At 37.2% G+C, this 17,567-nt stretch overlaps 1 protein-coding gene across 9 annotated transcripts in view; it reads left to right on the forward strand.

Moving 5' to 3' along the window:
* The window catches only part of LOC127946067 (receptor-type tyrosine-protein phosphatase mu), a 161,278-nt gene that overhangs the window by 105,283 nt on the left and 38,428 nt on the right, over nt 1–17,567 (forward strand). For 6 of the 9 annotated variants that reach the window (XM_052542364.1, XM_052542358.1, XM_052542366.1 and 3 more), the window contains one exon: nt 3,515–3,650. In XM_052542364.1, the coding sequence (XP_052398324.1) occupies nt 3,515–3,650 (136 nt within the window). Of the gene's footprint in view, nt 1–3,514; nt 3,651–6,736; nt 6,767–17,567 lie in introns of all 9 variants that reach the window. The other 3 variants (XM_052542357.1, XM_052542362.1, XM_052542363.1) reach the window with 1 other exon arrangement.

Raw genomic sequence — 17,567 nt, forward strand, 5'->3', positions numbered from 1 at the left:
TTAAATGTGAGCTGGGTTTCTGTGCTTTTTTAAAAAGTTTTTATATTTTCTGTGTAACTTAAAAAAAAAAATGTATGTAGTGCTATATGGTATATTTCAATATTTCTTCCATGTGTATTGGTGTAACCCATGACTGTTGTGTAAAGAATTATTTGTTGATTCGTTTTAGTCCTGAATGGATGGAGGTTAAAAAGGTAATTGAGGATTTTCAGGGTTACCGTCCGTCTGATGCTCTTGGTTTGATCCCTGCTGTTTGCTTCCTGTAGAAGGTCACTTTCCATTAGCTGGATCTGTACACTGAATACACACATTTACTGTGGGAAATAAACGCTGGAGCAGTTAGCTACTAAATTAGCTGCTTTTTATTCAGCACCGATGTCCGTCGAAGGAATAAATATGACCCCGCCAAACCCGAAACCCAAGGCTTTTGCAATGCGTGACCTGTCAGAAAATTACATTTCAATATTTACTGTTTGTTGAACAGTCCCAGGTGAAGGCTGTCCTCTGCTACTGTGAAATGCATTGATTTCACTTGTCAATCGTTTCATTGTGGATGTTTAATACTAAAGTGATGTTTTCCACATATGAACAGTAAAGAGAAAATTGGCTTTTTTAATTAAAACTTATGTAAACACATCTTCAGATCGCTCGCCTCCGTTACTGAATCATTATGCATGATCATGGATTCTGTTCCTCTTAAGTGTTTGCATGTTTGTTTGTGAGCGAGACTGTGATAGTTTGACCTCTGGTCATATAAAGCGAGTCTGTTTATGCCGATCGTCGTCCTCCTTAAACCCTCGCTGTAGCCTGCGGTCCATCTTCAAACACTTTTTTTCTCGCCTCCATCCAGACTGAAGAAACACAGACTCCAGAATGCAAATGATTGTCATGACAATAACAAAAGCCTAGACATATTTTTGCACTTATGCTAATAAACATACTCCATTTCTGTTTTCCTTTTTGGTCCAGAACGTTTTCATGATTTGCAGAATAAGACGACAACATTTATAATGAAGTCAATATTGTTTCCATACAGTGGTTTTGTATATAAGCCTATTTCTGCCACATGAGAGAAAAAATTATGTATTTGCAAATGAGGTAGAAGAGTCAAAATTATGACATGACAATTGAGTCATAATTATGAGATAAAAACATTGTAATTCTGGTGTTATTTATGAAATGTAAAATTATGGAGTTTATAATATTAGGTATAAAGTTGAAACTGATATGCTAAAAAGGAATTATGACATTAACAATAAAAATTATGACATAAGTAGAAATTCTAAGATAAACTTCTTTATGGCATAAAAATCATGAGATAAAAGTGGCTCAAGTCAAAATTATGATCTCAAAAGTCATTATCAGATCAAAATGAGATAAAAAGTTCAAATGAACAAAAAGTCATAATTATGAGATAAAAAGTTGGAATTATGAGATAAAAAGTTTTAATTATGGCATAAAAATTCAATTATGAGATAAAAGTCATAACTGTGACAATCATAATTATGAGATAAAAAGTTGGAATTATGAGATAAAAAGTTTTAATTATGGCATAAAAATTCAACTATGAGATAAAAGTCATAACTGTGACAGTCATAATTATGAGATTAAAAGTTGGAATTATGAGACAAAAAGTTTTAATTATGGCATAAAAATTCAACTATGAGATAAAAGTCATAACTGTGACAGTCATAATTATGAGATAAAAGTTGGAATTATGAGACAAAAAGTTTTAATTATGGCATAAAAATTCAACTATGAGATAAAAGTCATAACTGTGACAGTCATAATTATGAGATTAAAAGTTGGAATTATGAGACAAAAAGTTTTAATTATGGCATAAAAATTCAACTATGAGATAAAAGTCATAACTGTGACAGTCATAATTATGAGATTAAAAATTGGAATTATGAGATAAAAAGTTTTAATTATGGCATAAAAATTCAACTATGAGATAAAAGTCATAACTGTGACAGTCATAATTATGAGATGAAAAGTTGGAATTATGAGATAAAAAGTTCTGCAGAGTTTAAGAGGTTAATTTTTGCATAAAAATTCAACTATGAGATAAAAGTCATAACTGTGACAGTCATAATTATGAGATTAAAAGTTGGAATTATGAGACAAAAAGTTTTAATTATGGCATAAAAATTCAACTATGAGATAAAAGTCATAACTGTGACAGTCATAATTATGAGATAAAAAGTTGGAATTATGAGACAAAAAGTTTTAATTATGGCATAAAAATTCAACTATGAGATAAAAGTCATAACTGTGACAGTCATAATTATGAGATTAAAAGTTGGAATTATGAGATAAAAAGTTTTAATTATGGCATAAAAATTCAATTATGAGATAAAAGTTATAACTTTGACAGTCATAATTATGAGATAAAAAGTTGGAATTATGAGATAAAAAGTTTTAATTATGGCATAAAAATTCAATTATGAGATAAAAGTCATAACTGTGACAGTCATAATTATGAGATAAAAAATCATTATGGCATAAAAAGGCAAAATGAGAAATTGAAATGATGACATATAGAAATGATTGCATTATTAATACTGGAGTCATAATTGTCATAATTTTTGTCATGATAGTATGTCAACTTTTTATCTCATAATTATGATTTACCCTTATTTTTTTTCTCTTATCTGGCTTCCATAGATTTGTGAGTATCTGTCAGCAAGCAGTTATTTTGTTGTTGTTTGTTGGGAATCACCTGTGGCAAAACAGAAACTCGAACCCAAACAAGGGAACCTGCTCATCCATCACCATGGTAACGGCAGCCCATAGGCCCGGCTGATGGATGTTGTCAGGCCTTGATTGAAAAAGCGTAGCTGGCAGGAGGAACCGATCCGCGGCCCAGCTCAAATGTGCATCGCATCCACACTATTTTTCATCCTCTTCTCATTTAGTGCAGGAAATTGATATTTCATCGGGCACACAGTTGACATGCATCACATTATACAGTAAACAAACGTGCTCGCTCTGTTTCTCTCTGACCACTCGTACACTCGCTGTTCCTCCTCTGTGCCACAACCAAAGCTGCTTTTAGTCCATTTAGATAACAAACAGATGTTGCTTTTTATGTCTTCATGATTTTAGTTCTCGGGCATGTTTCATTGAAGTGTCAACTTTGTCTCAGATTATTGCTTATGAGAAAGAAGCTGAGATACTGTAGGACATCTAATTGTGACAAAAAGTAATCATTATGGCATAAAATGAGATAGAAAGTTATACCTTTGTCTCAGTTGCTGTCCTTAAAATTGCTTATGAGAAATAAAGCTGAGATCATTCGAGGTTTGTTGTATCTAATAACTTGACTAACTGTCTGCTTATACTAACCTGTTTTATTAACAAAAAGCACACAATCATATAAATCTTATTTCACTCATTTTCTGCTAGTGTCAGTATTTACAGTATACCTGTACATCACATCACTGTGTTGTATTTTCATCATGATCACAGTGACTCTCATTTCGGCCATGATTGTCTGGACTTCCTGTTCCAGGTGCTGCGACCCGGAAGCCTGATGCGGTGGAACCCGAGAAACAGACGGATCACACGGTGAAGATCGCCGGCGTCATTGCGGGCATCCTGCTCTTCGTCATCATCTTCCTCGGCGTGGTGCTGGTCATGAAGAAACGGTAAGAGAGCTTCACTTCTGTTCAACAATATTTAATCTGATTAACATGATATTGTGTTTAATCCCTTTAAAGATGAAGTGTGTCATTTAAGCACAACCACACTCCCACTATCTGTCAGTCGGATAGCCCCGCCCCCAAACTCTTGTGATTGGCCGAGACTGTGTCATAGTGTTGAAGGGTCAAAGGGCCAGTGACTCACTAATAAAGACTCTGAACATTATAATATTTAAATGTGAGAAAGATCATGCTTTGGTAATCAGAATTATGATATTAAATTATGAGATAATAAGTAATAATTATGTCATTAATGTATATAATACACATTAAGCAATAATTTATATTATGACAAAAACTAAAATCTAATATAATAGTCATAATTGTAACATAAAAAGATCAATTATGAGATAAAATGTCCTAAGGTGATCATTATTATAAGGTACAAAGTTACAAATCTGACATGAAAAAAAAAGTCATTGTAACAAATGAAATAAAAAAATATATAATGACATAAATTGATTTATTCAAATTAAAATTTTGCATACTAAGCAGTAATTGAGATAAAAAGTAAAAATTGACAAAAAATGTAAATTATGAGATAGTTAAAAAAGTCATAAATGTGACAAAAAGTATAATTTATGAAATATAAAGTAAATTGTGACAAATGAGATTTGATGAAAACATATGTAAGGTCAAAAATATGACAAAAAGTTGAAATTCTGATATGAATTTGAAAATGAGATAAAAAGTTAAAATTACGACATACTAAGCAATAATTGAAAGAAAAAAGTATGATGACAGTCATTGAGATAAAAAGTCATAATTGTGAAATTAAAAACTTTAGTAACTTAACTATGAGATAAAAAACTCAAGCAAACTGATAGCCTCGCCCCCAAACTCACATGATTGGTTGAGAATGTTTTGAAGTGTCACACTGTTGATTCCAACTGCCTCTGATTCACTTACAGTGACTTTGAGCATTAATATATGAGAAAGTGTGTGAGCGTGGGATGAAATGACTCACTTCAGCTTCAGAGAGCTGCTGTACCATACAGAAATCTCCCCGTGTCACGGTACATCCAGTGTGCTCATGAACACATGAAAGTCAAATGAATCTTTGCTGATGTTCTGTTCGCTTTTCAAACAGACCCTTTTGTCAGCTGAACACAGAATAATTGATTTGATCGCTCTGATAAGCACCATTACACAGTTTGTGGCACCAATACATGCTGCCTGATGAAATATTAATTTTTTTCTCCCCGCGCTGCTCTCAAACAAACGGCTTCGCTTTAATGACCCGGCGACGGGACATAACACAAATATTTTATATGAGTAGTTTATCTTGTGCAGAAAAAAGAAAAGAGTGAAAGAAAAGCAAGATAAGAGAGAAACATTGATGAAAGGCATTTATTTATTTATCTATTTTCAAAGAGACGCCCAAGGCGCATTGCTCCGGGCGAGTTTACATTAGATCCGTCCTCAGCTGGAGTAAAACCCTCCAGTTCTGCTTTAGATTCAGAGCACGTTTTCAGTGGTTTCAGATGTAAATTGAAGGCAGGGCCGAGTAAATATGTTTTTAATGAGAGTCATTACCTTCTCAGAATAAGGGTATTTGTCTCTATTGATTCTGCTGTTGAGCCTCACAATGGCCAAACATTTGAAGAAGGATGCCTTCATTTTGCTGACAATGTGATTTCCGTCAGATTGTTTGTATGCGTCGCCCGCGCCGTTCTTAGCATAATGACCTTGGCATCGCATGTTAAATCTCAGCGTAATTTGATGGGATCCATATCCACAGACTTCAGTAATTGAGTCAGGACTGAGTTCACTATTAAGAGAGACAACTAATAAACTTAAAGCGCTAGAATTGCTTTTGCAGCTCATGTATGTCGCAGAATTATAAACCTGAGCCCAAACTCACTACTTCTGCCTGTAACGAGAGCTAATCAGCCTGTTTCTAACCGCTCTATAACCTGTCCTCTCTCTCTCTCTCTCTCTTCACCCTGTACTAGACAAATGTGAGAGATTACAGTCTCATTAATGAAACACAAGCTGAATAAAGTCATGTAAATTGTTCTTGCATAAATGATTGCGTTCGATTAAATGCAAGCTTTGAGAATGGTTTGCACAGAATTATTTCCTCTTGCGTTTCATGAATGAGGTCTAGAATTGATCGATATTTGACAAAACACTGAAAACATCTTTCTAGAGAAATTAAGTTGACCAAAAACAGACATTTTTTACTTTAATAAATCTCAAGATAAACATTAAGAAAATTAATAAATTCTTAAGTTAATGTATTCGGTGAACCAAAGCTTCAGAAATGAAGTATTCATGATTATGAGATAAAACTTTAATTATGAGATAAAAAGTTTAAAATGTTGACAGTTGAAACTGACATAAAAAAAAAAATCCAAATTATTGTATACTTGGTTATAATTGTGATATAAAATCTTAATTGTGAGAAAAAGTTCAAAATTATGACATGAAAAGTTGGAATATGAGATAAAATGTCAAATTGACATATTAAGCAATAACTGAAATAAAAGAAAAAAGAAATTGAAAAAGGTGCAGTATCATTAATGGAACACAATGTAAATGCAGGTATACATAGACTAAAATTATTAAAGCACAAGATAATCACAAACCAGTTTACTCCATTATTTATGTATTTAAGAAACACTCACCTAACTGTTGAGGTTGACTTTTTATAGGGATTAATAAAAAATAATTATATCTTAAAATAGGCTGATGGCTGAAATATTGGTTTTATAAATAAATAAGCTAAAGAATGTGATATAAATTCCTCACAGCCTATATTTTCTTCTGCACTGAAGTCTGAGGACGCCCTTAATGAAATGTAAATGATATTAATAGTGACTGCCACGCCCACACCATAGGCACCGCCCACAGCTCCGCCTCTCAAAGCACACACGCAGAACAGAACTCGTCACATGTGTCACCATATCAGGTTTTGCTCATTTTCCTATATTTTCAGACATTAATATTTTTACTTTTTCTTTCCTTCCATTTCCATTCCCCCTCCACCCTTTCCACCACTGCTTTTGCCCTTCCACCCCACTCGGCAGAAGATCCTATCACTCCTACACTTACTACCTGTAAGTAACCACTTTGTGAAAACTAGTTGCAGTGCTTTCTCTTCCTCGCCTCTTTTGATATTCCATGCATGATTCCAAACCCAGTGACTTCCTCTCTTCAAACTCCAGCCTGAGCTCCCGCGTCTGCCGCTGCTGTTGTGTGCCTTAAATGATGGATGCTAAGACCAAACCAAACCCTGGCATTGCTAAACCCAGCTTTTTAAATCATTCATCACAGCGAACGCTGGAGTGATGGTAATTCCTCTCTGGAGGAGTTTCTCTTTGCTGCTGCGGTTTGAAGGGGGGATCTGATCTGATCTGATCGCTCGCTGATGAAAAATCCCTTTAGAGCATAAGAAAGAGCTTCATGAAGCGCAGGAGTCCAGTTTTCCCATTGCACTGTGTTCATGTTCACATCAGCCCTGATTCATCACTTTAGTTCCCTTAACTCCATGTTTACCTCATTTCTGTTCAGTTCTGCATGAGTCTGTTAAGTGCATGTTAATCATCATCGTGTTACACACACACACACACAGAAATGCGATCTGATTGGATAGTTGGATATAGTTGGATTAAATGCTTCAAACACGGAAAACGTCTGAATGCCATTCATGAGATACAAAATATCAAATCTAGTTTCATTTGTTTAGTTTAGTTTGACATGCTAAAACAATAATCTAGTGTTTGTCGTTGTTGTTCATGTTTATAGATATTTGACAAGGACATTCTCACATTTATGACTTTGATTGGTTTAAATAGTTAATTTCACATGTGAGTTGAATGTTTAACATGATCAAAATCAAATACACGTGGTATATTTTTATGACTTGCAATAAGGTTCCATTAGTTAATGTTATATTTACATTTATTACAGTATTTAATCATCTTTGTTATGTTGTTCCATGTTATTAGTTCCATTAATTAATTTTAACCGATATATCTTTTGAATTTAATAATATACACTGAAAAAAAAAATGGTGTAGAAACAATTGTAACTCATAAATAATTACAAAAAATGGCAAGAAATGCAATGAATTAAAAATTACATTTTAAAGCAGAAAAACTGAAATGTAAATTTCCATTAATCCTTATAAAAAAGAAAAAAGAAAAACGTATTTACAACTTCAATAAATTATTGAATTATTAAATGTTTAAATTATCTAAGATTATTATTGGATTAAGATTATTATATTGTTGGTTCTTGCTAATAGTTAATGTGAACAAATGGAACTTCATTGTAAAGTGTTTCCCACTTTGTAAAGTTTGGTGCTGCATGAATTAATGTAGTTTATTTTTAGAGGACTCCGCTGACAAATATGAGATTTAATCTGGTGTTTACTCGTTGAGGGATTTCTTCAGGGCTTCAGACGTGACATTCATGGAGGAATGTGTTTGTGTGGGGATTCAGAGCCTAAGACCAGATCAGATCTGGAGTCTGTTGATCAAATCCCCCGATATGGCAAAGATCTATAACTCTCATTATGTTTGAACACAGATATACTGCACCACAGTCCTCTCTGACTGGATTTACATTATCATCCATCTGGTCTTGTGCAAACATTTACATTCATGCATTTTGCAGATGCTTTTATCCCGAGTGACTTGCCTGAAAATAACAGTAAATAATCAACGTATTTAGTCAGAAAAAGTGTGTTTTACTTACACTGTGTGCTAATCAGATGCAATGTGATGAATCTTTTAAGAGTTTTTGTCCTAAGCCACAGCAGGACTTTGATTCATCATGATTCATTCCATGAATCACTGAATTGTTAAAATTGATTTGTTAAAAAGCACAGATTCATTTACGACTAGAAAATGTCTTACTATGCTTCATTAAAGATTGCTTATCAACAAATCTTAAGAGATTTCAGTAGCATTAAGCTTCATAATGAATGAACTGCCTTCTGTTAAAATGATTTGTTCACTTAAAAGTGAGTTTTAGGTAAGGATTAATGTGAGTTTTTTTTTAATAGAATTATTTTAATAAGACAATTAAGACGTTGTGAACTGATTCAATGGTTAGGGTTAAGAGTCTTTTATTATATGATTCACTGAATCATTCAAATTGATTCGTTAAAACTCTCCAAATCATTCGCAACTGAAACTAGTCTTATTATTCCTTAGTAATATATATATATATATATTTTTAAAAGTGTTTTAGCATCATAATGAACAAATGATAATTCAAATTGATTTATTCACTTGAAGGATTTGTTTAAACGAATTAACAAAATCTTAAATCGACATACACTTAAAAATAAGATTTGAATTTACGTTAAAACCATTAATTTCACTCCGAAATTGTTACTAAATTTCACAACTAAACCATTAACATTAAATTAAACAGTGAATTATGAAATAATAGTGATAATGAAGTAATCTTTGCAGTACGGTGTATTTGTTCATTGCATTTCATGATTTTAATTGTGATTGTGTAGTATCATGCAGGATTTCTTTCTATTTAACATGGACAGACAAACTCATCATGTTAAAAATAAGTAAAAGAGATGTGAAAGAATAGATTAAATATTTGTAAATTATAAATTAGAAGTGTATCGTGCCTTAAATCGAGCGTGTTAGAGTTTCATGAGGCTTCTGCAGTCGCATAAAGACTTGACGTAAAACATTTTGAGAGGGAAAGTTTAGTAGAAACTCTCTCTCTCTCTCTCTCTCTCTCTCTGCCCCCACCCCTCCCCCTATCGGTCCCTCCCTCTCTCTCTCTCTGCCCCCCCCCCCGCATCAGTCCCCCTCTCTCAGTCTCTCAGTCCTCTGTCTCTCTCACTCTCTCTCTCTCTGCCCCCCCCCATCGGCCCCTCTCTCTCTCTCTCTCTCTCTCTGTCGCTCTCTCTCTCTCTACCTCTCACTCTCTGTCCCTCTCTCTCTTTCTCTCTCCCTCTCTCTCTCTCCGTCTCTGTCCATCTCTCTCTCTCTCTCTCTCTCTCTGATATGCCGGTTTAGGCCTTAATTAAATCCTTCACTGAGGGCTCACGCTGAACAAGAAACAAATTAATTGTAACAAGAGGATGTGCATTTGTCTCGGCTGACGGCTCCTGCGCTGCGGAGGAGAGAGGAAGCAGAGGGAGTCGTTTTCTCCGTCGTACGGCGGCTGAGAATCGCTGGTGTCGCTCTCTGATGTAGATAATGCAGCTGCGCCACGAGCCGCCGATCAGACGGCCTGTTTACTCCAAATGGTAATGCGATCGGATGAGGCGGTGCAGGAAAGTTTGGAAATGAGTCACCGACAGCAGTCAGAGTCTGTAATTAAATTAGAGTCTAATTATCATCGATTAATGGGTGCTTGCGGCGTACAAGGGGATTCAGAGCGAGCAAATCCTCATAAAACCTCCCAGAGGAGATCGGATGAACCACTGGGGCTTATGAAGCATTAAACTCTCACACAAACCTGTGAACGAAGCAACCAGCGCATGCAGAAAGTAATGCAGAACTCATCACCATTAACTTACTGTGTTCTGGGTGATTGACAGTCGCTTTGTGGTTGTTAAGGTGTTTAAGTGGGGTTTATGTGGTTGCTAGGGTGCTTAAGCGGACTGTAGGTGGTTGCTAGGGTGTTTAAGTGGAGTTCAGGTGGTTGTTAAGGTATTTAGGTGGGGCTTATATTTTTGTTAGGGTGTATAAGTGGTTGCTAAGGTGTTTAACTGGGGTTTATGTTGTTACTAGGGCTTTAAGTGGACTCTAGGTGGTTGCTAAGGTGTTTAAGTGGAGTTTATATGGTCGCCAGGGTGTCTATGTGGTTTCTAAGTTAAGTTTGGTTTATGTTGTTACTAGGGTGTCTATGTGATTGCTAAGGTGTTTAAGTGGGGTTTATGTTGTTACTAGGGCTTTAAGTGGACTCTAGGTGGTTGCTAAGGTGTTTAAGTGGAGTTTATATGGTCGCCAGGGTGTCTATGTGGTTTCTAAGTTAAGTTTGGTTTATGTTGTTACTAGGGCTTTAAGTGGAGTCTAGGTGGTTGCTAAGGTGTTTAAGTGGAGTTTATATGGTTGCCAGGATGTTTAAGTGGGGTCCAGGTGGTTGCTAAGGTGTTTAAGTAGAGTTTATGTGGTTGCTAGGGTGTTTAAGTGGAGTTTATATGGTTGCCAGGATGTTTAAGTGGGGTCCAGGTGGTTGCTAAGGTGTTTAAGCAGAGTTTATGTGGTTGCTAGGGTGTTTAAGTGGAGTTTATATGGTTGCCAGGATGTTTAAGTGGGGTCCAGGTGGTTGCTAAGGTGTTTAAGTAGAGTTTATGTGGTTGCTAGGGTGTTTAAGATGAGTCTAGGTGGTTGCTAAGGGGTTAAGGTAGAGTCTAATGGTTGCTAGGGTGTTAAAATGAGGTCAAGGTGATTGCTAAGGCATTTAAGTGGGGTTTATATGGTTGCCAGGGTGTTTAAGTAAAGTCTATTTATTTATTTATCTTTTTTTAAATCTATTTGTAATTATTAAATCAACATGTTTATTACATTAACTGAGCCAAACTGAATTGAAGTTTTGGATGAAGTGGAAGAAAAAGTGTTTTTCACATTTTTTTGTACTGTGAAAATCATCCTTGAAATGTTTTTATGAATCACAGAGTGTTTGGAAATAGACAGAAAGTGCATGTATTGAACATAGTTGTTTTTCTGCCTTTATCTAAAGGCCGACAAACATTTATTCCATTTGTAAGAGCCTTGAAATATTTATCTGCAGCATGTGACTCGGTGTGAAGTTCATGGAGACTGAGCGGTGTGTGATTGGCAGAGATCTCGTACGTGGAGATTTTATTGGAGTAAAGGTTATAGTGCCAGATAATAGTTTAATGGACATGATAATGCCATTAGTGTAGCTCGGAGATGTTGTTCTGATCATATTGATGCACAGGAAACATCAGACACTTCGCTGATGGTCACACACTTTAATGCATGATTACTGTACAATTTGAGTTATAGGTAAGTCATGCAGCTAGCGCCTGTTGCATATCGATTCTGCTCCATAATAAGTTAATATACGTGTTTCTGACAGATGCTCGTTCTGCTGCAGTCGGCTGATGAGCAGCAGATGTTTAAGCTTCACCTGCAACAGTTTAATTAAACTGTCAACACATTACATCTTAATATTTCCCCACGTCATATTATCCTTCATGCCTGAAGAGCACATTCACATAAACACACATCACATCATATTAAAATGACAAATCAAGATTGTTACTCCCTCTTTATTAAGGGCAAACCCGTTACAAATGTCTCTAAAAAATATGAGCAGATGTAAGCACTTGCATTAATGTCTTTGTTTCCCATAGTAAAGAACTGTTGTAATTCTTTGGGGAATTAAATCATGCTAGAAAATAATTTCTGCTAGTTTTATTGTTTTTTGTTTTGTTTTATTGTTTATTGTTGTATAAATATAAAAAAATAATTAGGAATTAAGGAAGTGTTTTCCTCTATGGCGGTCTATGAAACCCCACCCCGGCGTGGCATTGTTTCAGTATGCAGTGCCACAGCTCCTCTTTTAAGAGCCGAGAACGCTTGGAGACTCTTGCTTGTCTGAGACGTCAAAGTCTGTGAGTGAAGATGTGCAGGTGACTTCTGTATCTGCGGGAAATGCAGTTGATGGCGCGCTGACAGCTCATGTCAGGCTTCAATGCTCATTTCAATACGCTGCTCAAATCATCAGTCATACATGCTAATAGAAACCTCACGCTACTGTGAGCTTAAACCCCTCAAACAAAGAACAGCTTCAGAATTAAGAGTCACTTATAGTTAGGAATCAACTGTCAATGATACCTATATAATACCATGTATCAGCATGCCGTAAAATAGTTTTTACACAGCTCTGAAGTAAATGTGAGTAGTGTTTCCATATGCACACTCATGCCGTGATGATTTGGGGAGATGCAAGGGTGTTACTCCATAGTTTCTAAAGGGTTCTGGTGGTTACCAAAGTTTTTGGGTTGTTGTTAGAATTTGCTAAAAGGCTCTGGTGGTTTTTAGTGTGTTTGGATGGTTGCTTGGGGGTCGATTAGAGAAATTATTCTGTATTTACATGATTCAGAGATATACTGTATTGAATAAGGACGTGTTGAGGTTTCAAAGCCTTCTGAAATCATCCAACCAGGTCAAACTTAGACTGGTTTAACAGTTTTCTTTCCCCATGCGTAACTAAGGGTTTCTTATCTTAAGGCGGTTTTATGCAACTGTAGGATAAAGATTTCGAAATAACAAACTCCATTTATAAATAGCACTTTGGTCTCAAAGTCACATGTAAATAAAATCAGTGCAGTTTTCCCTACTGGACGTCTTCAGCTATTGCTGACACACCAGACCAAGCTTTTTGTAGAACCAGAGCTCCGGTTTCCATGAAAAGTGCATCCCGCTCACATTAGCTGCGTGGGTCTCAGTATCACCCAGAGGTGAGTGTCAGCGAAACACCCAGATTTATATCTGTAAATGAGGAACAGAATGGCTTTTCTGTGTTTTATGTGGCGCTGGTTGGAACACAGTGCTCTGCTCAAGGGTACATCTGCCGCACAGCTCTCCAGGGGCCCGGGGCCGTCGCCGTGCCATGACGGGGGCTTTTATTTATGTTTCTCTCCTGGAAAACACAGAGAAACTTACTCGTTTAAAAGAGCCCTTTTTTTTAGAACTATCAGCACAGCCTCGCTCTGTCTGCAGGGGTTCAGGTTAAACTTCAAATGGATGTTTTTACGCCCAGAAAAAAATGGAAAGGAAAGAGAGAGAAAATGTCTTCTGTTACATTTGAAAAAAAAAATAAAGAGAGAAAACAGAAATGGAAAGGTCTGAGGATTGAGTCTGCAGGGACAGTGACTAAAGTAGCCCAGCGGCGTTAGATATGCATGAGCGCTGAATCATCGCCGTGCATTGAGTGAAAGCACAGCGGGAAGGTGCTTGTGTACTTTGTGTTGTCCTTCCTTCTGTCCTAAGATGGCTGGAGGCCTTTTGAAAAGAATAAGAACAGATTATCTTGTAAAACTTTATTTTTATAAACCTCAACTAAACTGGAGCTTCAACATCTCAGAGTTCACTGAAACATATCCGGTTCATTTGCAAGTTGCTAGTTCCCCCCAAAAATGCAGAAATTTAATTGCATTGCTTATAAATTTCTTGTTATGCAGTATCATTGGATTTAATCTTTTCATCAACTTGTTTTCATTCAATTAGCACAGGCTTTGTATTTCTTTTTGGAACGGGTTCATAATAAGCCTCATTGATTTGAGCTCATGCGCCTCAGTTTTTGAGACAAAATTACCCATTAATAGTTTTTTTTCACTCAAAAAATGGTGTGCAAGCTCAGATCGATGAGGCCTACGATCAACCAATTCCACAAAGAAATACAAAACCTGTGCTAACTGAAAGAAAACGAGTTAACTAAAAGATTAAATCCAAGATTTGGTAATAATATAGCTTATTGAGAGATTTACAAGCAATTTACAAAAGCCAAATTAGGAAAAGGATTTTCAGCACAGCACAGGGGTTGAGATCTTTTGAATTGTGTTCTTATTTTGCCGATAATGAGTCTCTTCTGTGCAGCGAATCTCTCATCTGAAGTGATGCGTTTCCTCTCGGCTGGTGCTGTGCTCAGCATCTACTTCCTGTGTCAGGATTGATAGTGGCATCTCTGCTGCTGCGTGCTGCCAATCTGTCGCGTGTCATTTTCCCGTGCCCGGCAGCAGTGCGCTCCGGAGGAACCTTGTGTTTCGTTTTGTTCAGAATTTCCATCTGAGTGAACATGAGGAGAGACACCATCAACAGCCATTAGAGAAACCGCTTCTACTGTATTTATACAACTCAGAGATACTGTACTGAAATAAACCAGTCAACTTAAAGCAGTCTAGGGAGGTTTTGAGGTTTCCAATCCACTTTTCTGAAGTATCCGACAGCGGCAAGGAACCGAAACTCCATCGGTGACAGAATGGAGAAAAAAACCTTGGGAGAAACCAGGCTCAGTTGGGGGGCCAGTTCTCCTCTGACCAGACGAAACCAGTAGATCAATTCCAGGCTGCAGCAAAGTCAGATTGTGCAGAAGAATCATCTGTTTCCTGGGGTCTTGTCCTGGTGGTCCTCTGAGACAAGGTCTTTACAGGGGATCTGTATCTGGGCTCTAGTTGTCCTGGTCTCCGCTGTCTTTCAGGGCAGTAGAGGTCCTTTCTAGGTGATGATCCACCATCTGGTCTGGATACGTACTGGATCCGGGTGACTGCAGTGACCCTCTGATCTGGACACAGACTGGATCTGGTGGCCACGGTGACCTCGGAATAAGAGAGAAACAGACTAATATTAGCGTAGATGCCATTCTTCTAATGATGTAGCAAGTACGGTGTTATGTGAAGTGTTCCGGTTCCAGTTTACCTAATTAATGCAGCCTAAAAATCCTTTAACGGACTTGGATATTAGAAGCATATTAGTATGTTATGTGTATGTGTGTACGTTTAATCTAGATTTAAACTGCAAGAGTGTGTCTGTTGCCTAGAGTGTTGCTGTGTTGTTGCTAAGGTGTTCTGGTAGTTGCAAGAGTATTTGGGGTGGTTGCTAGGGTTTTGGTAAGGTGTTCTGGCTGTTGCTAGAGTATTTGGGGTGGTTGCTAGGGAGTTGCTAAGGTGTTCTGGCTGTTGCAAGAGTATTTGGGTTGTTGTTAGGATGTAACTAATGTGTTTGGGTTGTTGCTAGGGTGTTACTGTGTGGTTGCTAGGGTGTTGCTAAGGAGTTCTGGCTGTTGTTAGAGTATTTGGGTGGTTGCTAGGGTGTTGCTGAGGTGTTCTGGCTCTTGTGAGAGTCTTTGGGTGGTTGCTATGGTGTTGCTAAGGTGTTCTGGCTGTTGCAAGAGTATGTGGGTGGTTGCTAGTGTGTTACTAAAGTGATCTGGCTCTTGCAAGAGTATTTGGGTGGTTGTTAGGGTGTTCCTAAGGTGTTCTGGCTGTTGCTAGAGTATTTGGGTTGTTGTTAGGGTGTTACTAAGGTGTTCTGGTTGTTGCTAGGGTGTCACTAAGGTGTTCTGGCTGTTTTAAGAGTATTTGGGTGGTTGCTAGGGTGTTGCTAAGGTGATCTGGCTCTTGCGAGAGTATTTGGGTGGATGTTAGGGTATTCTTAAGGTGTTTTGGCTGTTGCTAGAGTATTTGGGGTGGTTGCTAGGGTGTTGCTAAGATGTTCTGGCTTTTGCAAGAGTATGTAGGTGGTTGTTAGGGTGTTGCTAAGGTGTTCTGGCTGTTGCTAGAGTGTTGCTATGTGGTTGTTAGGGTATTTGCGTGGTTGCTAGGGTGTTGCTAAAGTGTTTTGGTGATTGTTAGGGTGTTGCTAAGTGGTTGATAAAAAGCGATTAGAGAAACAATTTCTACCACATTTACAGATTCCGAAAGACAGGACTGAAATAAACAGCCTAAACCAGTCTAAGATCATTCTAATGTTTAAAGGATTCCTCTAAAACCTTCCCATCAGACCAACCTTAAACCGGTTTAACTGATTTTATTGATTCTTCATCTAGAACATTTTTTTGGTCATTTATTGAACGTGCTCAGTAACACAATGTCACATTTATTTCCCATTTTCTCTCAGCTCGCGCTTAGTTTTACAGTGAATCTGACATTTGCAAGGAAATAGGCTCTTCACGCTGTTGCCAAATTCCCTGTCTGTGTTTCAATCACCTTCCCTCCCAGGTGCATAAACGACAGCGACAGTCTGAACATCTCAGGCTTTGTCAGGCTTCAGCGCTGAGACGCCCATGAAATAACCAGACGATGCATCCACAACCCTTCATTCCTTTTCAAATCCTGCTTTGTAATGGAAAAAATTACAATTTTGATACGCAGAACAGTTGCAGCTCCAGTAATCCCATGTTACCAGGCGTCTGACAAAATGCAGACACAATTGCTCAAAACACAGATCACATGTGTTAGTAGAAACCCACGGGTGACGAGTTTGTCAGCAGCCAAAATAGAAACCAGTACGAATATATTAGCAGCAGCGTTCGGATGAATAGATATCTCTGACAGTCTCCAAACTATATATCATGATCTCTGAGTGATTTATCAAAAATTAGTTTTGTTGGTATAAATGAATGTATATCGGTTGGTGCAGTGATGTTAAACACTACTTTTGACTTTAATAAAACTGATTAATTTTGTTTTGAAACCCGTAGCTTTTTGTTATCTTATATTAGTTATAAATATGAACCAGTGTGAGATATGAGTGTGTAATGGGACTAGTATTCACTGGTAAACTACTGTACCAGATGTTTAAACTCACGCATTACAGATTACACTTTACATGACAACATCCATTAAGTTTGGCTCGTGTGGCAGACGGTCTGAAGCAAACAGTTAAGTGATTAGCTTCCCGTTGGGCAGAAATGTTGAGCGGCTGTCATAAGGAACACAACTGAATCAACAAGATGATTGAGAGGCGGCTTCACTTCGCTGTGAGGATCAGGAGAAGCACAAATACATTAGTTTGGACCCTGTGTTGAAATGAAAACTTGTTTTCCCTTTGAATGAAGTTCATTTTCCTCCGCTTTCTGAGACGTTTGTTCTCATTTTAATCAGAAACTCGTAAACATTTGGTCGATCTTCCGTAAATTCAGTGATTTTAGGATCCTTAGACATTTGCGCTAGAATTTATGAGATATTTAATTTATAGTTTTGTTATTAGCAAAAGTAGTGAAACTCGACTGGAAGCTGTATTTTCAAGCTTTACATTTACATGTATTCATTATTTGTTCCATTCAGTTTATTCTTCTTTTCTTGGTCTTAAAGTCTTAAATTAGCTGGTATTATGTCTGACACTGACGTGATGGCTAAGGCCCTGCTAGCGCTGCTGAACTCGCGAGGAAACCAGTAATTGC

Source organism: Carassius gibelio, chromosome A24, assembly GCF_023724105.1.
Source record: "Carassius gibelio isolate Cgi1373 ecotype wild population from Czech Republic chromosome A24, carGib1.2-hapl.c, whole genome shotgun sequence".
In the NCBI taxonomy this organism is placed as follows: domain Eukaryota; kingdom Metazoa; phylum Chordata; class Actinopteri; order Cypriniformes; family Cyprinidae; genus Carassius; species Carassius gibelio.